Source organism: Myxine glutinosa, chromosome 9, assembly GCF_964187855.1.
Source record: "Myxine glutinosa chromosome 9, kmMyxGlut1.1, whole genome shotgun sequence".
Classification (NCBI taxonomy): Eukaryota; Metazoa; Chordata; class Myxini; order Myxiniformes; family Myxinidae; genus Myxine; species Myxine glutinosa.
This window is the reverse complement of record NC_136269.1, coordinates 149,763,326-149,787,192: the sequence shown is the minus strand read 5'-3', so window position 1 is coordinate 149,787,192 and position 23,867 is coordinate 149,763,326. Positions and strand designations below refer to the sequence as shown.

The window sequence follows — 23,867 nt, the reverse complement described above, 5'->3', positions numbered from 1 at the left end:
AAAGATAACAGTAAAATTGATAGAAAAAGGATTATTTATTGATGGGAGTCTATGTCAGTGCTAAGGATGCATGTGATAGACAATAGAAGAACGGAAAAATGATTCTTTGAGGACTGGCTGTCGGGGAAACACAGCAAGGGAACTAAGGTATAAGAATGGGAGATAGTCAGGGCAAAGCAGATAACTCTGCGGAGCTGGTGGATGGATTTTCAAAAAGAAAAAAACTGAAATATCACATTGACATAAGTATTCATACCCTTTGCTATGACACTTGAAATTTAGCTCAGGTGCCTCCCATTTCTCTTGATCATCTTTGAGATGTTTCTACACCTTGATTGGAGTCCACCTGTGGTAAATTCAATTGACTGGACAGGATTTGGAAAGGCACACACCTGTCTATATAAGGTCTCACAGCTGACAATGCATATCAGAGCAAAAACCAAGCCATGAGGTCGAAGGAACTGCCTGCATAGCTCAGAGACAGGATTGTGTCGAGGCACAGATCTGGGGATCCGGGGATCCGGGGATCCGGGGATCCTATCTCCCTCTCTCCCTCCAAATTTAGTGCTGCAAAACTTCCTACCTGCTTTCTCAACAATCCTCTCGTAGGAGTCCAATAACTCAAACTCTTGGGTCACCCTCACAGCCATTATCTCTCTTGGCAAATCACATTTCAAAGTTGGCCACTAAAGCCATATGCCGACTGGGCACCCTCCGTTATGCAAAGTCCTTCCTAAGCTGCCATTTTCTTCGTTCGCGAATTACCTTGGAGGACACATTTGGCTTGTACTCACTTATCTAAGAATCACATGCATGTATGCTTGTGCAGGACGTCCTGCGTGAAAACCATTCCGACTCAATTGGTAATTTCTAGAGAGGAATAAAATTTGGACAATTGTACTCCTGATAATGAGCATGCTTGGACAAGCTCGTTAAAATGCTGAACATCCACCACCGCTTGGGCTGCTCAATGCCACATTCAGCCTTAAGCTAGCCATCATTAAGGCAATGACAAAGGCATGATTGATATTCACACTCAACGTCGCTTGAAGTCTTGGGTCGGCGCCATTCACATGATAATGAAGATGGTGAGAGTCGTCGCTTTCAACAAATCTCTTTCCTTTGCTGGCGTGCTCACCAAACATTGTGCTTTGTGCAATGGCTGTACATGTAAAAATGGGTGGCGAGCAGGTGAGCAAATGAGCTGGTGTCAATGAAGGGGAAAACCTGTACAAAGTAGTAATTAAAGTGATAGAGGTGTGTGCTATCCCTCTCCCACTTTCTATCCTATGAGCATCGTTGGCTGCAGGTGCAGTAAATGCAATGTGAATTCTGATGCACATAGGCGCAGCAGACTGGCCAGGTCGTCGGTATGATAACGGCTGCCCTTGATGTCCGAAGTGGACACAGCTGTCTGCAGATGCTGCACAATGATGCCTAAATTGGTCACCATTGATTTTCATGTGCACATTAATCCACAATGTAGCTCTGCCGAGCCTGACCTACAAGTGCGGTTTGATATCTGAGTGTCCCTCTCATAGCCTGAGCCTAAAGAGGCTTACCCCACAAGGTAGTGGGGATCCGTTACACTGGACATGGAGTCAATACCAGGTAATGGTAGGCGGACCCAGCTGAGCTCGGGACTTGCATAAGCCAGGGACGTCACTCCCTGAGGTAGCTGAAAAACAACTACCCCGTTACCTCAACAACTTTTTACCCGGCAACTTTTTACATGATATTTCACAAATGACGATCCTAAGAAGAAAGAACAACCACCTTTAGAGGCCATTTATAATAAATAAAAAATAACCACATTTAGAGGCCATTTTTCCCCGCAAAGCAGGGGTTGGCCTTTTTCAGGGACCGTGGTTGTTGTTGTTTTTTCGGTCCCCTTTTTGAAGCAATGTTTTACGGCCGGATGCCCTTCCTGACGCCAACCCTTTTTGTCGCCTTTTTGCAACAAGCAGGGAATTACCAGTGAACTGGTACTCAATTAGCCGACCTCGGAAGGATGACAGGCTGAGTCAACCCCCTGGCGTTAATTCAGCGATCGACCGGGATTCGAACCCAGGATCCTGGTATCCTAAGCTGGCACCCTAGCCACGAGCCCAACACCAGTCCCTGAAAAATTGAAACAAAATGTATTAATGGCAAAAATTGTAACATTAATGCATTAGAAACGAGCACAAGCACCAAATTACCAAATTACTCAAGCAAAGGCAAGCAGCCTCAAAGCCGCCTTTCCAATATACTAGTACACCACAACACCTGAAACATCTCTCCTAACGTTTACTCAACAACTTAATTACCTCAGCTGCAGCGTCTGTGACAATGGGGTCATGAAGCTGAAGCAGCAACCGCAGCCCCACAATCTGTCGGAGTGACTTACAGGATGAGCCCTGAAGAGAAACAAATGTGAACACGAGAAAGAAATACTACGATCACCACTTGCTGATCAATAAAAGCAACAGTAACGACAATAATGGAAGGAGACAATCTGCAAGTAGATGATGAGGGATTTTACATCAATCGGAGATGGTTAAACGCTGACAATCAAGTCACGTACTCATGGAATCAATAATACTGTTTAATCCCAATAAAACATCAATTAATCTCATAAAAGGTTCACTAATGTCACAATTAGAAATGAAAATATTGCCAATAAACTGCTCCGTCCAACCCGTTATACAAAGTGTATACCAAAAGTCCGTACCTAGTGACCACTGACCACTGACCACTTACAGGTGTATCAAAACCACCATTTTGTCAGGTCATTTACATCATTTTGTTCTTTAATCTGAGGTTCTGTTCCATGAAGAGTTTATGCTTGTGTATTTTCTAAAGAGCTGTTTTGTGGCGAAGATGAGGACATTTATTTTACAACAATTGAGGAGCGACGAGATGTGGTGAAGTTTATTGTAGCAAGAAGAACATACAATGGGAATATGCTGTTCCAGACGCCATTGCCCTATGGGCTACACCGTAAAAATTGCATTGATATCCAGGTTTGGTTTTGTCTTACACCATGTCAAACTTTTTTAGCCTTTTATAATTTTCCCCTATGAATCAGGAACCGCAGGGCACGTATCCCCCCTTTATCCATTAAAACAATGTCCCGACATTCACAGTGAAACCACATGGGCCATTTTTTCATTAATCACGAACCGCCGGGAACCTATCCCTCTTTTTCCATTGAAACAATGTCCTGACATTCGCAGTGTCGCCATTTGGGTCATTTTTCATTAATCACGAACCGCCGGTAACCTATCTCCCCTTTCTCCATTGAAACAATGTCCCGACATTCGCAGTGTCGCCATTTGGGCCATTTTTCATTAATCACGAACCGCCGGTAACCTATCTCCCCTTTCTCCATTGAAACAATGTCCCGACATTCGCAGTGTCACCATTTGGGCCATTTTTCATTAATCACGAACCGCCGGTAACCTATCTCCCCTTTCTCCATTGAAACAATGTCCCGACATTCACAGTGTCACCAATTGGGCCATTTTCATGAATTACAAACTTCCGGGAACCTATCCACCCTTTTTCCATTTAAACAATGCCCAGACATTCGCAGCGCCACCATTTGGGCCATTTTTCATTAATCACGAACAGCCGGGAACATATCCCCCCTTTCTCCATTGAAACAATGTCCCGACATTCGCAGTGTCGCCATTTGGGCCATTTTTCATTAATCACGAACCGCCGGTAACCCATCTCCCCTTTCTCCATTGAAACAATGTCCTGACATTCGCAGTGTCGCCATTTGGGTCATTTTTCATGAATCACGAACCGCCGGTAACCTATCTCCTCTTTCTCCATTGAAACAATGTCCCGACATTCGCAGTGTCGCCATTTGAGCCATTTTTCTTTAATCACGAACCGCCGGTAACCTATCTCCCCTTTCTCCATTGAAACAATGTCCCGACATTCGCAGTGTCGCCCTTTGGGCCATTTTTCATTAATCACGAACCGCCGGTAACCCATCTCCCCTTTCTCCATTGAAACAATGTCCCGACATTCGCAGTGTCACCATTTGGGCCATTTTTCATTAATCACGAACCGCCGGTAACCTATCTCCCCTTTCTCCATCGAAACAATGTCCCGACATTCGCAGTGTCGCCATTTGGGCCATTTTTCATTAATCACGAACCGCCGGTAACCTATCTCCCCTTTCTCCATTGAAACAATGTCCTGACATTCGCAGTGTCGCCATTTGGGTCATTTTTCATGAATCACGAACCGCCGGTAACCTATCTCCTCTTTCTCCATTGAAACAATGTCCCGACATTCGCAGTGTCGCCATTTGGGCCATTTTTCATTAATCACGAACCGCCGGTAACCTATCTCCTCTTTTTCCATTTAAACAATGCCCAGACATTCGCAGCGCCACCATTTGAGCCATTTTTCATTAATCACGAACCGCCGGTAACCTATCTCCCCTTTCTCCATTGAAACAATGTCCCGACATTCGCAGTGTCGCCATTTGGGCCATTTTTCATTAATCACGAACCGCCGGTAACCTATCTCCCCTTTCTCCATTGAAACAATGTCCCGACATTCGCAGTGTCGCCATTTGGGCCATTTTTCATTAATCACGAACCGCCGGTAACCTATCTCCCCTTTCTCCATTGAAACAATGTCCCGACATTCGCAGTGTCGCCATTTGGGTCATTTTTCATTAATCACGAACCGCCGGGAACCTATCTCCCCTTTCTCCATTGAAACAATGTCCCGCCATTCGCAGTGTCGCCATTTGGGCCATTTTTCATTAATCACGAACCACCAGTAACCTATCTCCCCTTTCTCCATTGAAACAATGTCCCGACATTCGCAGTGTCGCCATTTGGGCCATTTTTCATTAATCACGAACCGCCGGTAACCTATCTCCCCTTTCTCCATTGAAACAATGTCCCGACATTCGCAGTGTCGCCATTTGGGTCATTTTTCATTAATCACGAACCACCGGGAACCTATCTCCCCTTTCTCCATTGAAACAATGTCCCGACATTCACAGTGTCACCAATTGGGCCATTTTCAAGAATTACAAACTTCCGGGAACCTATCCACCCTTTTTCCATTTAAACAATGCCCAGACATTCGCAGCGCCACCATTTGGGCCATTTTTCATTAATCACGAACAGCCGGGAACATATCCCCCCTTTTTCAATTGAAACAAGCGTTACGCCTAGGTCCCCCATCAGTGAAGTGATGTGAGTTGACAAAGTGGAAGACGCAGAAAACATGCTATGATATGATATTTCGCTCACAAGGTTCAGACATACATGGAGGCGGCCATCTTGGATTTTGACGTGGCCACCCAATTTTCAATAGCGTTCTTCCTTATGCCTAGATACACCCACACACCAGATTAAAAGTTGGTACTTCGCTTATTTTTCAAGATATTCCGCTCGCAAGGTTTTTTTTTTTTTTTTTTTTTTTTTGTATACTGAATCGAGGCTCGTGAAAGAGCTAACATTGATTTCACAAACAAATCAACCAGACAAACAAAATATACAAAAAGAGGGAGCGGAAGACAAGATGGGGAGAGAAGGGGAAGCACACAACCACAACATTTGAGAGCAGGGAGAGTGTGGGAGGGAGAGGGCTTGGGGGCAGGAGGCGTGGGAAGGGGGGGGGGGGGGGGGGCGGGAGAAGTATAAAACACAAGGGGACCGAAATTAGCGGGGGTAGAAAAGATCAAGGTTTTGGATGGGGGAGGATAAGAGATGGTGGTGAACAGCTGTTTTAAAGACCTGGAGGGTGGAGTGGGATTGAAGAGAGTGAGGGAGTTTGTTCCAGAGGCGGGAGAAAAGAGGAATGAAGGTGAGCAGAAAGTCTTGATTTTGGCAGTTTAACCATAAGAGGGTTGCAGGCAGATCTTGTGCGACCTGTAGGAATATTTGGGGGACAGAGCCCAGAGAGGGCTGGGGGGGGCAAGGCCAGAGAGGAGTCGGTAGAAGACGGAAAGACCACCAACCTGCCTGCGGTGAGTGAGTGAAAGGCCCTTGGAGTTAGCTTCATCGTGGGAGATTCCAATGATTCTGAACGCTTTGGTTTCAACAGCGTGAAGACGGGCTAGGTGTGAGGCAGGAGCACCAGACCAGAGGGGAGAGCAGTATTCCATAGAGCTGTGGATGAAAGCCTTGTATGTGGTGAGGAGCTCAGGTGTGCCAAGGAAGGACTTCGCACGACGGAGGATGCCCAGTCGGCGACTGGCTTTGGAGGCCAGATTTGAAATGTGGTTTTCCCAGGAAAGATCATGGCAAATAGTGAGACCCAAAAGCTTGAGTGACAGAACTTCTTGGAGAGGATTATTCAGAAAGTGGATGGGAGGGTTTTCCAGTCGGTCTTTTCGGAGAGACATCGTAAGAGTGTGAGATTTATCAGGATTGAAAGACATGTTCCATTTGTTTGCCCAGTCTGTGATTTTGTCCAGGTCTGCAGAGAGTGAGGAGGCTGCAGACTGCCGATCTGAGGGATGAGGAATGGAGCGACAGAGAGTAGAGTCGTCAGCAAAGAGATAGAGAGGATTTTCAAGAGAGTCAGAGAGATCATTGATGAAGACCAGAAAAAGCACAGGGCCCAGAACACTACCTTGGGGAACTCCAGCCTGAGCAGGAAGAGGAGATGAGAGAAACCCATTCAGGGCCACACGTTGACTACGACCAGAGAGGAAGTCCGTCAGCCATGCGTGGAGATTTCCATGGATAAAAGGTTCAGACATACATGGCGGCGGCCATCTTGGATTTTGACGTGGCGACCCAATTTTCAATAGCCTTCTTCCTTATGCCTAGATACACCCACACACCAGATTAGAAGTTGGTACTTCGCTTATTTTTCAAGATATTCATCTCACAAGGTTAAGACATACATGGCATCAGACATACATGGCGGCGGCCATTTTGGATTTTGACGTGGGTTGCACCCACACACCAAATTCGAATGCGGTCCTTCGCTTACGCACGCAGGCACGCACGCAAACATGCACGCACGCACGGACACACGGACGGAGGGGAAAGCCATAGTCCCCCTTTCGCTAAGCTGTGCGACGGGGGACAACAATGCCCCGACATTCACAGTGTCACCAATTGGGCCATTTTTCATGAATTACGAACTGCAGGGAACCTATCCCTCTTTTTCCATTGAAACAATGCCCCGACATTCGCAGCGTCACCATTTGGGCCATTTTTCAATAATCACGAACCGCCAGGAAATTATACCTCTTTTTCCATTGAAACAATGCCCCGACATTCACAGTGTCACCAATTGGGCCATTTTTAGCCGCGTCGCAGACGCTGGTCATAGAGTGCCCTCTGCTGTTGTTGTTGTTGCTCTTCTTGTTCTTCTTCTTGTTCTTGCAGAGAAGACAAAATCTCAAAGCTCCACCCATTCTGGGAACCATAGCTCCACCCATTCTGGGAGAGGCTTCATATAAACAAATATCCACCATTTTATTAACTCGCATAGCTTTGAGGCCTGTTTTGTAGGCCCGTGGTGTCTTCCTCTCTCACACAGTTTTATTTCAAATCAAATTCGATATATCATTTCATTTTTCACAGTCGCTAACATAGTTTTAGACTCGGTTGAAAAAAAACGGGAAGAAAATCCGATGAAAGTTGCCCTTTATAGAACGAAATGAATTCTCAAAGGCCTGTAACTTCAAGTCCATTGAGATATTTTTTTTTTAAATCGCGGCATGGTCAGTCATACACCGCCCGAAATAACAGACGGGAAAATGCCGAGATATATATATTTTGTTTAAATCGCGGCATGGTCAGTCATACACCGCCTGAAATAACAGACGGGAAAATGCCGAGATATATTAAAAAATTGGCGCCACACACGGGAAATTGCCGAGATATATTTTCACTTTGCACAAAAATAACATCAGGTAATCGAATCAATAGGAATGTCCTGTGCCTATAACATTGACGTTATAGGCACAGCTGCATCTAGGCATTGTGTAACATCGACGCTGCTTTTGTTTTAATTAAAACTTTTTGTACTTGTTCAATAATCACGAACCGCCAGGAACTTAAACCTCTTTTTCCATTGAAACAATGTCTCGACATTCGCAGTGTCGCCATTTGCGCCATTTTTCATTAATCATGAACTGCTGGGAACCTAGCCCTCCTTTTCCATTGAAACAATGTCCCGACATTCGCAGTGTCGCCATTTGCGCAATTTTTCATTAATCATGAACTGCTGGGAACCTACCCCACCTTTTCCATTGAAAAGAATTCCCCGACATTCGCAGTGTCACCAATTCGGCCATCTTTCATGAATTATGAACTTCCGGGAACCTACCCCTCCTTTTCCATTGAAACAATGCCCCGACATTCGCAGCGTCGCCATTTGGGCCATTTTTCATACATCACGAACAGCCAGGAACCAACCCCCCCCCCCCCTTCTCCTTCGAAACAATGACCCGACATTCACAGTCACCAATTGGGTCATTGTTCATGAATTACAAACTTCCGGGAACCTATCCCCCCCTTTCTCCATTGAAACAATGTCCCAGCATTCACAGTGTCGCCATTTTTTTATAAATCACGAACTGACGGGAACCTATCCCTCTTTTTCCATTTAAACAATGCACCGACATTCGCAGCGTCGCCATTTGGGCCATTTTTCATACATCACGAACAGCCAGGAACCCCCCCCCCCCCCCTTCTCCTTCGAAACAATGCCCCGACATTCACAGTCACCAATTGGGTCATTGTTCATGAATTACAAACTTCCGGGAACCTATCCCCCCTTTCTCCATTCAAACAATGTCCCAGCATTCACAGTGTCAACATTTGGGCCATTTTTCATAAATCACGAACTGCCGGGAACCTACCCATCCTTTTTCCATTGAAACAATGTCCCGACATTCGCAGTGTTACCAATTGGGGGCATTTGTCATGAATTACGAACTGCCAGGAACCTATCCACCCCTTTCTCCATTGAAACAATGTCCCCGGCATTTGCAGTGTCACCATTTCAAGCAATGTTTTCATGAATCTTGAACCGCCGGGAACCTATCCCCTCTTTTTCCATTGAAATAATGCCTCCACACATTCACCGATTCAACATTCGCAGCACTTCTTCTTCTTCTTTAAAAGGCTGCTTTCGACTTGCTCACCAAATCTATTCATCCCCAAAAAAAAAAAAAAAAAAAATCTCCTATAGTGCCTTTTTCTACATTCCCTAAACTCTCCTGCACTCCATCCTCCCTCCAGCATCCTCAAACGTATGTTTAACTCGAAGGTCACAAGAAACTCATTTTGCAATAAATGTTCATTTCCCATTAATCGTACACTTTCTAAAATCAAATCTCACCCCTCCCCTCCAAATCTTCCCCATAACCCCTCCCCTCCAAATCTTCCCCATAACCCCTCCCCTCCAAACCTTCCCCATAACCCCTCCCCTCCAAATCTTCCCCATCACCCCTCCCCTCCAAATCTTCCCCATCACCCCTCCCCTCCAAATCTTCCCCATCACCCATCCCTTTGAAATCTTCCCCCTTTCCCCTCCCCTCCTAATCCTCCCCATCACCCATCCCTTTCAAATCTCCCCCCTTGCCACCTCCCTCCTAAACTACCCCCTCACCCCCTCCCCTCCAAGACTCCCCCTCGCCCCTCCCCTCCTAGACTCCTCCCTCACCCCTCCCCTCCAAATCTCCCCCATATCCCATCCCTTTCAAATCCCTCCCCTTGTCCCTTCCCTCCCAAACTCCCCCCTCGCCCCTCCCCTTCAAATCTCCCCACCCTCATTTCTTCTCAATTTCCCCCCTCTCACTCCCCCTCTCAAAGCGCCCTCCCCGCTTCTTCCCCCTTCCAAGTCTCACCTCCATCTCCCCCAACCTTCTGCCTCGCTCTTCCCCCTCCTCAAATAACACCTCATTGTTCCTCATCTAATCACCATCAAACCTTTTGTCCGTCCCATCCTTCCCTTTCTCCGAGCTATTCTGAAATCTCTGACAAACCTTCAACAGCTCTCCCTACCTCTTCCACATCTTACCCTACCCCTCCTCCCCCCTGTCCTGTATCCGATGCTCCCCCTTCCTCTTCATTAACGGTATGGACCTCAAACATCCGGGGCCTTCGTTCAAACTTGACTGATCTCTCCATACAGGTTGCTTCTGTCAAACCAGACTTGATCTGCTTAACAGAAACTTTCCTCCTTCATGATGTCTCCGATTCCTTAGTATCTCTCCCGGGTTACTCCCTCCTCCGGTATGATAGACCTGAGCCTCGTCCTGGAGGTGGGGTTGCTATCTTTATCAAAAACTCGCTTCCTCACTCGCCCTGCACTGCACTCTCTCCACCTCACCCCCAGGAATACCTCTGGCTACGGCTTCCCCTTCGCTCCCACCTCTTGTTCATATGTGTGTTGTACCGTCCACCAAACAGTGATGACTCCATCTACATCTCGCTGTCTGATAATATGGACCAACTTCTATCTACTCATCCCAACTCTCTCTTCCTCATATGTGGTGATTTCAACTGTCATCATGCCAGTTGGCTGGGTGTGGGTACCTCTCTCACCAACCATGGCTCCTCAGCAAAGGACTTCTGCGACTCACTGGGACTGACACAATCTGTCAATTTCCCGACCCGGATCTCAGTCAATGGAGCATCTTCTCTTCTGGACTTGGTTATGACTAACTTCCCTGAAAATGTCTGCTGCTCTTCTTCTGCTCCAATCGGATCATCTGATCATGTCCTTGTTAAAGTGGACATCTCTCTGACCATTCTCAGGGAGCCTGCTCAGCATCGACGAGTCTGGCATTTCACTCAGGCCAACTGGCACGGTCTTCAAGCAGCCATCAATCATCTGGACTGGTCTCCCATCTCTACCACCTCTGACATCAACTCATCCTGGGAATTCTTCCAAAGTAAATTGCTCTCTCTCATGCACAGGTTTATCCCATCTCGTCTTCAGTTGTCATACCCTTCCTCCCGTCCATGGTACACGGAATCTTGTGGTGAGGCTGTTGCCCAGAAACAACTTGCCTTCGTCTCCTGGAAAGCAAATCCAACGGAAGGAAATCTCATTTCCTTTCACAAAGCCCGAAACAAGTGTGTGTCCACCCTCAGGAGAGCCAGGAAGCAATATCTCTCCGTTCTCAAGACCGAACTCTCTTATCTGTCTCCCTCTTCCAAATCCTGGTGGCGTCTGTTCAAATCCGTTTCTGGTGTTTCTTCCCCCTCCATCCCCTCCCTTACCTCAAACGGCTACACAGCTGACTCCGCACGTGAAAAAGCTGAATGCCTCAACTCTGTGTTTGCCTCTTAATCTTGTGTCCCAAACCCATCCCTCTCTGTACCCACCATACCCAGTCGTACCCAGCTGCTCCTGGACTCCGTGTCCTTTCCTCCTGACAAGGTGGAAAAGTTTCTGTCAACCCTCGACTCTGATTCTGTAACTGGACCCGACGGCATCAGCCCACGGGTCCTAAAATCCTGCTCTGCCGCTCTATCTCACCCTCTCTCTGTTCTCTTCACCCTCTCTTTTGCTCAAGGTCAACTGCCATCTGCTTGGAAATCAGCCAACATCACCGCTTTGCACAAAAAAGGTGCAAAAACAGATCCTAGCAACTACAGACCAATCAGCCTTCTCCCAATTATCAGCGAAGTCATGGAATCCATCATTGCTTCGGATATGAAATCTTTCCTCTTCTCCAATGGCTTGATCTCTGATCATCAATTTGGTTTCAGACCAGGTCACTCTACTCTGGACATGCTGCTTCTGCTGTCTCAACAATGGATGGAGGTCCTCAATGCCAAACAGGAAATTAGAGGCATCTCCCTCGTCATATCACGTGCCTTCGATATGGTCTGGCACCCCGCTCTGCTCACCAAACTCTCCTCCTTTGGTATCCATGGAAATCTCCACGCATGGCTGGCGGACTTCCTCTCTAGTCGTCGTCAACGTGTGGCCCTGAATGGGTTTCTCTCATCTCCTCTTCCTGTTCAGGCTGGAGTTCCCCAAGGCAGTGTTCTGGGCCCTGTGCTTTTTCTGGTCTTCATCAATGATCTCTCTGACTCTCTTGAAAATCCTCTCTATCTATTTGCTGATGACTCCACTCTCTGCCGCTCCATTCCTCTTCCCTCAGATCGGCAGTCTGCAGCCTCCTCACTCTCTGAAGACTTGGACAAAATCACAGACTGGTCAAACAAGTGGAACATGTCTTTCGATCCTGACAAATCTCACACTCTTACTATGTCTCTCCGAAAAGATCGACTGGACAACCCTCCCATCTACTTTCTCAACAATCCTCTCCAAGAAGTTCTGTCGCTCAAGCTTTTGGGTCTCACTATCTGCCATGATCTTTCTTGGGAAAACCATTTCCAAGCTGGCCTCCAAAGCCAGTCGCCAACTGGGCATCCTCCGTCGTGTGATGTCCTTCCTCGGCACACCTGAGCTCCTCACCACATGCAAGGCTTTCATCCGCAGCTCAATGGAATACTGTTCTCCCCTATGGGCTGGTGCTCCTGCCTCACACCTAGATTGGCTTCACGCTGTTGAAACCAAAGCTTTCAGAATTATTGGAATCTCCCACGATGAAGCTATCTCTGAGGGCCTTTCACTCACTCACCGCAGGCAGGTAGGTGGTCTTTCTGTCTTCTACCGACTCCTCTCCGGCCTTGCACCCCCAGCTCTCTCTGTGCTCTGTCCCCCAAATATTCCTACAGGTCGCACAAGATCTTCCAGCAACCCTCTGATGGTTAAACTGCCGAAATCTCGGCTCTCTGCTCACCTTCACTCTTTCATTCCTCTTTTGTCCCACCTCTGGAACAAACTCCCTCACTCCCTTCAATCCCACTCCTCCCCCCAGGTCTTTAAAACAGCTGGTCACCACCATCTCTTATCTTCCCCCATCCAAAACCTTGATCTTTTCTACCCCCGCTAATTCACCCCAGATCCACCTCGTTTGAAATTCCAACTTCTTTCCTGGAAGTCCTGGCAGTGTCCATATGTTTTATACCTCTCCCTCCCCCCTTCCCACGCCCCCCCCCCCAAAGCCCTCACCCTCTCTCAGATCTCTATGTCTCCATGTCTCTCGGTCCCTGCTCTCAAATGTTGTGTTTGTGTCCTTCCCCCTCTCTCCCCATCTTGTCTACCGCTCCCGATGTTATATGTTTTATGTGTCGGTTTGTCTTTCTGTGTGATTAATGTTCGCTCTTTCACGAGCCTCGATCTTGTATAAAAAAAAAAACCACCGTTTAGAGGCCATTTTTCCCCGCAAAGCGGGGGTTGGCCTTTTCGGGGACCGTGGTAGTTGTTGTTTTTTGGTCCCCTTTTTGAAGCAATGTTTTACGGCCGGATGCCCTTCCTGACGCCAACCCTTTTTGCCGCCTTCAACGACAAACAGGGAATTACCAGTGAACTGGTACTCAATTAGCCGACCTCGGAAGGATGACAGGCTGAGTCAACCCCCCTGGCATTAATTCGGCGATCGACCGAGATTCGAACCCAGGATCCTAGGGATCCTAAACCGGCACCCTAGCCGCTAGCCCAACACCAGGGACTGATCTTGTATACAAAAAAAAAAAAAAAAAAACTTTCCATGAACGTATCCCCGTAAATGTCGAGGTCTAACAAGGCTCCATCAATGTCACATCTGAGGCTCCATCAATACAGTACCCTCAGCGTTGGGACGTAAAATCTTGGGATATGTCCCAAACAGTCTTTTATTGCACTGCCTTCAATAAATACCACAACTTTACCGTTCCCCAAGGATCATTAAAATGGGCCGAAATTTATGGCAAACACACACATACACACACAAAAGGAGATGGGATCAGATATGTTTTCTTCCATTTTAAAGGGTATATATTGTAAGGAAAAATTCAGGGAAGAGGGTTGACAAGATACTGTAATTAACGGTACAAACCAAGGGAGTCAAAGGACACAAAGAGGTAAATGGGAATGAAAAGTAGGCTCCGGAATCCTACGGTAAGGCTAGCTAGTACGGAGGATAATAGAGAACAGTAAATCCAGGAAAGGTGCCGTGATTTAATGGTTTGGATAAGACAAGACACAAAACATACTTTTCTGCACAAAGTTTTAACAAAGAAAGGCAAAGATGGCGGAATCAATCTTGCTCACGTGCTACGAGCCAGAAGCCGGGAGCCCCCCTCCCCCCTCCATTTCAGGTAGAAAGAAATTATGAGAAAAAGGTAAGAATTACAGGCTTGAACTACAATAACATGAATGGCATCAACAGTTTGCATGAAAACATTGATAAGCACAGCAGTAAAAGCAATCACGCATACAAGCAAAGCAGCAAAGACTTTCTAACAGGGAATTTTCAAACTTATGTACAATGATTTAGAAATAAAGCAAATCCTAACCCACTAGGTGCCACAGATCACACTTGTACAAGTGATAAGAATGCAGGCGAGGACTTCCTTTTCTCTACATTGTGCAGGGTGGACACAGGCCTCAATGCAGCCAGCTTTGGAAACCAGGTGCAAAACGAGAAGCAGTGACGAAGTCGGTCCAAAGATGAGGTAAAACTGCCACGAGCAGCACCAGCGATGAGTAGCACTCAACTAGACCTCGTGGCCCCCTTTGTCCTTTTCACACTGAGGCTGCCTCCAAAAACACAGTGTGATCCCAACTGGGGTCAATTCACCCAGAGAAAACTACAATCAATCTCTTCTACAAAAAACTCCAACGAGATCAGCTTGCTCTACTTGTCCTCTCACAGAAGGCTTCTTCATGGGGAACATGTGATTTTAAATACAACAAAACACAACATGCATTTTAAGGCCATTTCCCCTGCTAGAACGGGGGTTATCCTTGCGGTCCCCATGACAATCTTCTCCATTTTGCCCTATTTTCTGCATCTCTCCTTGTTAACCCCCTTGCCCGCATTTCTTCCTCCACCATCTTTAGGCAAGTCTTTCTCGGTCTTCCCCGTCCTCTGCTTCCTTCTACATTCATTTCCACTCTTCTCAACCAGTCACTTTCATCCTTCCCCAACACATGGCCAAACCATCTCAACCTGTTCCTCTTCACAGCATCAATCACAGGCTCTATTCCCATCATCTTTCGCAATTCATCATTTGTCTTCCTCTCTCTCAACGATACTCCACACATCCACCGAACCATTCGCATTTCCACCCTTTCCAGCCTTCGTTGCTGCTCTACGTTCATTACCCATGTCTCGCTCCCATAAATCATAACACTTCTCACACATGCAGCATGCACCTTTCCCTTCAGTTTCAACGACACTCCCCTCCTCATCAGCACGCCACTCAGTTCCCGAAACTTCTTCCATGCACATCTCACTCCAGCAACCGTTGCCGAGTCTGATCCACCTTCTCCATTCAGCATGTCTCCGAGGTAGCAAAATGTTTTCACACCTTCCAGCTTCACGCCGTCTCCAAGATCCAACTCAACATTTCCTCCATCTGCAGCTCCCTCTGTGCGCACCTTACATTTGAATGTAGCTGCCACAATGGTTAATGACCCTCTCGGACCACTACATTTTTGATGAATCCACTCAGCACACATTGCACATTGAATGGAGTTCACTCCGACACCCTTCCTACACACAGCACAGGGCCACTTCCCAGTTCTTTCCACCTCACCACATGCTTTACCACTTGCCATCACCTTCGTCTTTCCGATATTCATCACCTTCGTCTCGGTTGGTACTTCACCCGAGAATGAAGGTGTGGAGGTTGAAAGAGGTGACAGTAAGGCATGCATTAAAAGAGAGGTTGAGTAGGGTAGAGGATGATGTGGTTGAGCTTGAATGTGGTTGGATGTCAATGAAAGATAGTCTGTTGGGAGCCGTTGGTGAGGTATGTGGATGGACAAAAGGACCACCGAGGCACTCGAGGGATTCTCGACCGCTGATAAACTATCATGTTGGTACTTCCGAGGCAGGGCATTGCATCACAAAGTATCTCAACCCTTGGATCATTTGAAATATCCCTCACTAGATTTGCACAAATACTTCTTAGACCGGTGTCTCTTCTTCTAGCACAGTGGACATGAAAGATCCTATGGTTCCTTTTGCGGAGTAGGCAATTTATCGGCTGCATCCTGAATGAATTACAAATTCCAGCCTAAATCACCTTCAGTCTCCACCCTAATATGAGGATTATTGATCAGAAAATTATTCAAATTCACTTTCTGACGAGTCTGAAGTGAGTTGTATGGCCATTATCTTTTGCGTGCTGAAGCAATCTTTCCCTTGATGTAGTCATGCAGATGACGTCATGACCATTGCGTTTTCTGGAATTTTTAGGGGAGGAACCCGCCGGTCTTGCTTGTTAACTCCACATCTCATAAAATTGTTAGAATAAAAAAACACTTTCAGTTCCAGTTCTTATTACTGAAAAACCAAACATAATCACATAAAAAACACCCCCGTGTCTGCGGACCTTCAAAAGAGTTTATAAAGAAGTGTTCACCCGCAGTCTTTGTGGTTCTTCTTCTTCTTGTTGTCCTTCATGCTCACAAATGCAGAGCCATGCCAAGCAGGCTGCAGGTAAGGTACTCGTATTTCTGCAAGAACAAGCATTCTGAGTATTGCGCTGCAATACATGTCCCCTACCAAAGTTCAAAGTGCCATAACTTTGTCAAAAATGATCGAATATGCAAATTTATGCACGGTTGATGCTGGTTTTCAAACTTGATCTGAGGTATGCTGAGACACGTGTGTCACGCCTCGCCTCGTTGATAAGCCCGCAAGGTCGCTCCGTGGAGCAGCCTGCACATATTGCACTGTGTGAATTATATAATTATCAACTCACGGTCTGAGCTACTCGCGATTCAAGAGATATCCATTTTTTTATGGCACATTGGAGAAGCCAATGCGAGGTTTCTTCTTCCTCAGCTTGTCACAACTCTGTCAAATTATGCGATCGAGTTAAAAAAAGTCAGAATTTGACCAAATCTGTTTTATTCGTTTGTTAATATACCTCAGCTATTGACAAATCTTAAATTAGAATTTTATTTGAGGTTAAAATGACCGCGACAGGTCGTGTCCAACGATGCTTTCAGTCTGTACGTGATAAATAATTAAATCCGCACACGTGATACCTCTTCTTCTTCAGGCAATAACAACTTCTAGCTTCCAGACCGTACATCCAATCATGTTGAAATTTTGCACACTTGTTACTGCTCATGAGTTCTACTATAGTATGAAGTTTCACGTCGATCAATAAAGCGATTCAAGAGATATCCATTTTTAAAATATTTTCGTTTAATTAACGATATCTGCCAAACTACGTGAGCTATCGCAAATTCCAAAAGGACATTTTAGTAGACTGACATGCGGAACAGATCTGTGAAGTTTCCCCTCGATTGGATCAAAAATGAGGGAGGGGCTCGGTTTTAAAGGTTCATGCTTAAAAACGTCATAACTCTGAAACCATGTGATGCATGACGTCATGCTCGCTGACTTTTTTTATTCGTCATGGGTATGCGATTCTGCCTACAAAGATTGGCCTCGATCTGTTCAGCCGTTGCAGAGAAAAAGGGGTTTTCGTGTTTTCACGAAAACCAATATGGCGCCCGAACCACGTGACCTGTGACGTCATAATTACCATTAAAATATTCTACAGCCCGAGTCCCTCCTATGGTGAAAATTTGATCTCAATCGGTCTTATTATTGAAGAGAAAATCTTTTATAAAGGAAATTAAAACTTCAAATGGCACTGAGTTAAGGATCATCAGAATTATCAGAATTCCCAAAGTTCAAAGTGCCATAACTTTGTCAAAAATGATCGAAACGTCGTGAAGTTCGAACTTGATCTGTAACTTATCATGAGGAAACGATGTGCCAAGTTTGAAATCATTAGCATTAAGCGTTTAGAAGAAAAGTCCGAAAAACTGTTCTTTGCGTGACGGACTGACAGACTGACAGACTGACAGACTGAGGGACGGCGTGCAAACCTATAGTCCCCTCCGGTGTACACCGGTAGGGGACTATTAAGGGACGAGTATGGATCCAAAGTTCGGGGGCACAACTCCCCGTGGGAACCCCATTATCCAAAATCGAAAAAGCAAGGACTGAGCGATTGTGTGGGCTACTGTCTTGTATCATGTGTCAAGTTTCAGAACGATCAGCCGGGTGATAAGGGAGGAGTAGCAAAAATCGCAAAATATTAACGGACGTACTGGCAAACATCCGAACATCACGATCCATTTTATAAGCTCATCTCTTCAAGAATCGAGATGAGATGACCTAATTAGTTGGAAACTAACTCAATAACGTGTGGAGACCGAAGAAGAGACAGAATACTCATCATATACCATGACAAACCTGTCATCATGTGACAGAGGATGTTTGGGTTATGTTGCACTTATTAAACTCACTGTATAACATCAGGGCTGGCAGTGAGAGCCACAAGCACAGCGTGTATGTTTACTCCAAGCTCTTGCTGCCAAGGCCGCAGCTGGGCCAAGATGGTCCGAGCTAGCTCCCAGTGTCCTGCATGAAGTCTTCGGTGAACGAAACCTGGCAGTCGGCGTGCTGAAGCCAGAGCTTCACCACAAAAGGGATGCTGAGCAGATCGATCAATCAGCTGCAATGTACAAGTAACAATGCAATTGTACAAGTGCAATGTAAATAACTAACTAACACACACACACACACACACACACACACACACACACACACACACACACACACACACACACACACACACACACACACACACACACACACACACACACACACACACACACACACACACACACACACACACACACACACACACACACACACACACGGTTCTTGTGTAAAAAAATAAAGAAAGTGCGGTGTAAAAAAATAATGACTGTGCCTTCTCAAGCAAGGAAAAACGTCACCTTGTGAAAAGACAGGATTATGCACCAAAGCAATTAGCTGTAAAGGTGCAAACTGTCTCACCACCATCAAAGACTATACTCCAGAGGAGAAAACAATCCTCCAATGCAAGATGTATTCCATACATGAGGCATGGGGGAGTAAAGGTAAAGGTGAACGGTTCAGGTACCAGCTGAAATAACCTAAACTGGCCACTAGGGCAGACAGAGCCCCTTTGATAAATTTGGGAAGATCTTTTCAACTATTAAAAGATATCGAGATAAAGTTAAAATAGAAGAGATTACATCTATGGCAAGGCAACAAGTGGAAAGACAGATTAGAGTGGGGGGAGATAAGCGCTCGTTTGACGGTGAAGACAGAGATGTCAGGAATTTGGCCGAGATGGCATGAGAGGAGGTTTTGGCTGGGCAACGAGACGGGGGACAAAACCCCGACATAGAGCTGGACCAATGGCGATGAAGAAAGAGTGTGGCAAAAGGAAAGAATGACGGTACCCCTTGAAAGAGGGGCAAGACCGGTTCAGAGACAAAGACCAGGTAACTCAAGCACAAAAAAAAAAAACACCTTTAGAGGCCATTTTTCCCCGCAAAGCGGGGGTTGGCCTTTTTCGGGCACCGTGGTTGTTGTTGTTTTTTTGGTCCCCTTTTTGAAGCAATGTTTTACGGCCGGATGCCCTTCCTGCCACCAACCCTGTTTGTCGCCTTTTTACGACACACAGGGAATTACCAGTGAACTGGTACTCAATTAGCCGACCTCGGAAGGATGACAGGCTGAGTCAACCCCCCTGGCGTTAATTCAGCGATCGACCGGGATTCGAACCCAGGATCCTAGGATCCTAAGCTGGCACCCTAGCCGCTAGCCCAACACCAACTGAAGCACAAACGAAAGGAAAAATAATGGAAAAGGCAGATGTTGATGGGCAGAAATACAAAGGAGAGAAGCAGAATGAGGGAGAGGAGGCTAGTGAAGATGATGAAGAGCAGCATGGACTGGAAAAAGAGTTAGCAAACAAATAGTCCATGGGCCCGGACCCGAAATTTCACTAATTGGTACCACCCGAGGTGGCAAGTTCTAGTAATGATTTTTGGAAAGGTGCATGTATGTGGGATACATGCTGATGTGATAGCAATTCTGGACTGGTAGCTTAGTGGTAGTTATCAGCTATTTTATACCCGCACCCTGTGAAAAGGCGTTCGACGGTTCGGATTGATTTAGTCCATGTGTGAAATTTTGGGTACGGGCCCATGGACTAATTGGGCATATTATTCAGAAAGTACTGAGACAATGTAGATCCCAAAATTATCGCTTTATGTCTTATTTTAAACATACAATCTTCACATAGTGTAATTTTGGAATACAACAGCTACTATAATACACGTACGTGATTGTTATGGAAATTGTCACATAAACATGTCACAACATGAAAAGGTCACAACACATATTAATCAAACGGTTTTCTGAATCAAGGGAAAGAAAGTCCAGAGGCTGTACTGAGCTCATCTGCTGAGCCCATCTCAAGTACATGTATGCCACAATAGCTATAAACAGTACTAGTACTCAAATGTTATACAAAATGGTTGGAAATCACATACTAACAGAACTAACAGACTGTAGGCTATGTACCCGGTATGGTCAGGTAGTGCTTCACATAAAGATGAAATGACACAACACATTATCAAAATGTCTACATGTCTACATGTATTCTGAGGGTGTTTCCAGGGAAAGCACGTCCTGTGCTCTTCAGAATAATACTGAGTATGTCAATGTACCAAACTAGCGATATCATAGTCAGTCATCGAACTGCTCGTCTTCATCGGAGTCTCCGAGTTCGAAGGATTCTTCATCTTCCTGTTGTTTCTGGTTACTGCAGGTTTGTAGCTTGCACATGTCTGTGCATGACAGTCCATTGGTCAGGCATGTGCATTTTGGCAATTTGCAGGAACGCACACACTTGCAAGCTAAGAGTTCCAAGACCACATCTGGTGCTGGTGGTGAACGCATCCAGTGGATGGCGAGCTTGCCATCTTCATCCACTGTCCATCCATGCTCGGTAGGGTTTGGCACCGCTGGGCGAGCCTGCAGACAGCACTTCCATATCCTATTTCAAGCGCCTTCAGAAGGTCCCTGGCCACGTCGGGTGGAGCCATGGTGCCAGTGGACAGACCAATCAGGTCAGTGTTGTCAGGGAACATTGGATTCAGCCAGTTGTTTTCCATGAGATCTATGAGGGACTTGACAGCAGTTTCGTCTTTCCTGATCTTTGGAGCATGTATATCTGGATGAGACAGTTTGGAACTGCCCTGACCTATCATGTCCCTCAGTGCTCTCAGATACATGGTCCTGTACTCAGCTGTCAGGTAGTACTTGCTCACAGCCCCTGGTTTCAAGCTGAGCCCCTTTGTCCCTCCTGCCGTCTGGGTGTCTTTGTTAACTGTCTCTTCGGTCGTTTGGTCGACAGGGATTCTTCCGAAGGGGTTGTTGGGACCGAGTTGAACTGAGAATCCCCCTCGCATGAACTCAGCATACACGTCTGGGTGTGTGGTGGGCAGCTGGGACATCTGGGCATAGTAGTATGGGAGGTAGCGTGCATAATTCAGCCTGTCATATGCGAAGCACCATGGGATCATTGCACGAATTGATGCCAGGTGTAGCACCCAGTCTCCCTCTCTTGATGCTCGAATGAGACCCAGCAAGATCTCGACAATGTCCAGATACGACATCCAGAATGCTGAGAGGCTGCCGTTTCCACCTCTGAGGAACTCGAGGTATATTCCAAACAGTTCCATGATGCGTGCGCATGAGCGGTCACCGAGGACCTGCTTCAGGGATGCCTGTGAGATATCTTTGCAGAGGCTGTCAATGATCCTCAGTGTCTCATCCATGTGGACCACATCGTTGGCGTGAGTGGCTTCCAGCCACGAGAGGAAACCCTTCCAGGCCAGTCGAGTGAGTGCCTCATAGACATTATTGTGTAGGTGGACTGCCCTGTTGTACTTGCGGCCATCCATGACACCATTAATGGAACCTTCTGCGATCACACCAGACTCGATGCAGAGATCTCGCAATCCAGCATCTTGAAATCGCTTCCCTATTATTGCCATCAGTGTGCAGATGGTGTGGAATACTCCGAGCCTGGTGATGATGGTGTTTTGGAACTTGTCAGGGTGTTTCCATATAATCTCCACAGCCTTTGCATACAGTGCCTGGTCAAAGACACAGACAATCTTTGTCAGGTCCAAGGAGTGCATGATGTTCAGTGACTGGTTTAGCACTTCATTGACAGTCGACATTTGTGTCGCTGGAGCATTAATGGTAGGCAGGTAGCCTACATTGTCTGGAATGACTATCACGTCATCTCGAGTCCGGATGTTGAAGCCTGTCCAGCTGCTGATTGATTGCTCTTCTTGTTGCGACATGCGTGCCATGACCCAGACAAGATTCTTCTCTCTGGCGAGCTGAGTCTCAGCTGCAGTGTCAGCATCTGCACTTTTGCTCTGTGGTGGTCCCACTCGTTGTCCAGCGTTGTATGCTGGTAGCATTGGTGGTGGTGCATCAATACTTCTCTGCTTTGTTTTTCCTACAGTCAGCATGGTTCTGGTGGACACTGGGGTGATTGGCTTTGCTTGTACGGCAATCCCATTCACTCTGTGAGATGTTCCTTCTCCACTGGTGGTCTCTTCCAGACGGTCGATATTATCCCAGGCTAAGGTTGTGAATATGCCAGGATGGATGTTACCTGGGAGGGCAACATCACTCCCTGATAGCGAGAGCTTTTGGAGACACAGAGCAGTGTCGATCTCTTCCATCTGAGAATAGGACACACTATGGCCGAGTCGGTTGAGGATGTGTATCAACTCTACATTCCCGGTCAGTGACTTGATAGCGAATGGCAGAACGATGTGCTTCGGGGGCTTTATCAGTCCACGTGTTACAGCATATACCATGTCATAGCCGAGTGAACACAGAAGCCGCTGGACTCTTTGAGATGCATGATCAGGGTCATTGGAACCTGTAAGTAGATAGCACAGGAAGACCATGACCGACTCTGGAATGGTAGTGTCCTCTGCTTCTGGTTTGACTTCCGGTGGCCAGGCTTGAGGGGCATCTTGGTTCTTGATGTCGGCTCTCATTTTCAGGGCTGCTTTGGAGACCACATCTTCAGCATGGAGGCCTTTCTGAGTATGCAGCTCTGCTTGTAGCGATTGGTATTGTTTGGCAAGTTCGTATATGGACAGGTTGTCTGGAAACAGGAGGAGTTTCCCTTTTCCCTCAGAGAAGATGTGCAGGGAGTCTGCAAACTCGCTTTCCAGTTTCCGTCGTATGTGTTTCTTGGTTGATTCCCTTACATGGGCAATACCAAGAGAGTTCATTGAAGCCACCAGTCTAGAAGAGAGATCAGTCATTGTCATCACTTGAGGATTGCCAAAAAGCTCCCTTCTGATGAACAGGAACAGCTCATTGTAGGCCTGATCCACAGCAGCGCCATACTGAGCTTCAGCATCATCATCTTGGCTTGCATCCTGTCCACTGCGAACCTCTCTTTTGGTATAGAACCGATAGCACGACCTATGATAGTGACCTTCTGCAGCTACCAGGTCTCTGCTGACTATGGCAAGGATTCTGCTGTCCATTTTCTCCATGGCTACATTCCTGATTGTGGCGTCAGCTCGCAGTTCTCGACATTGTATGAGGATTTCTCTCGTCTTCTGTCCTTTAGCATACTTGGTGTCTTTCTGGCAGAAAATGCACTCTGCCTCATAAGTCCTTGATGTGCTTGCACATTGTCTAGCTGCTCTCTGTGATCCTGTGTCTTGAGCAGGTTCACTGGCACTGGCACATTTGAGGATGCCATCAAGATGTCTTTTCATGGTGAAGAGACTGCGACATTTTCTGTGGTACTGGATTGTTGGAATCTGTCCATCAGGAAGGTTCGTAGCTAGTTTCAAAATTGCTGCATGTTTTCTGATCTGGGCTGCCCTCAGCAATGTTCTCCATGAGTCAATGTCTTGTAGTGAAACCAGCTTGTCTGTATTGTCATTGG

The 23,867-nt window shown here is 46.5% G+C and overlaps 1 protein-coding gene across 1 annotated transcript in view; it reads right to left on the bottom strand.

Annotated features, from left to right (window-relative positions):
- The window catches only part of ZFYVE26 (zinc finger FYVE-type containing 26), a 332,760-nt gene that overhangs the window by 295,395 nt on the left and 13,498 nt on the right, over window positions 1-23,867 (bottom strand). Inside the window, exons 3-5 of the mRNA XM_068127936.2 lie at window positions 18,334-18,542; window positions 16,425-16,518; window positions 2,310-2,399 (exon numbers count right to left, since the gene is read on the bottom strand). Of these exons, the coding sequence (XP_067984037.2) occupies window positions 2,310-2,399; window positions 16,425-16,518; window positions 18,334-18,542 (393 nt within the window). The remainder of the gene's footprint in view (window positions 1-2,309; window positions 2,400-16,424; window positions 16,519-18,333; window positions 18,543-23,867) is intronic.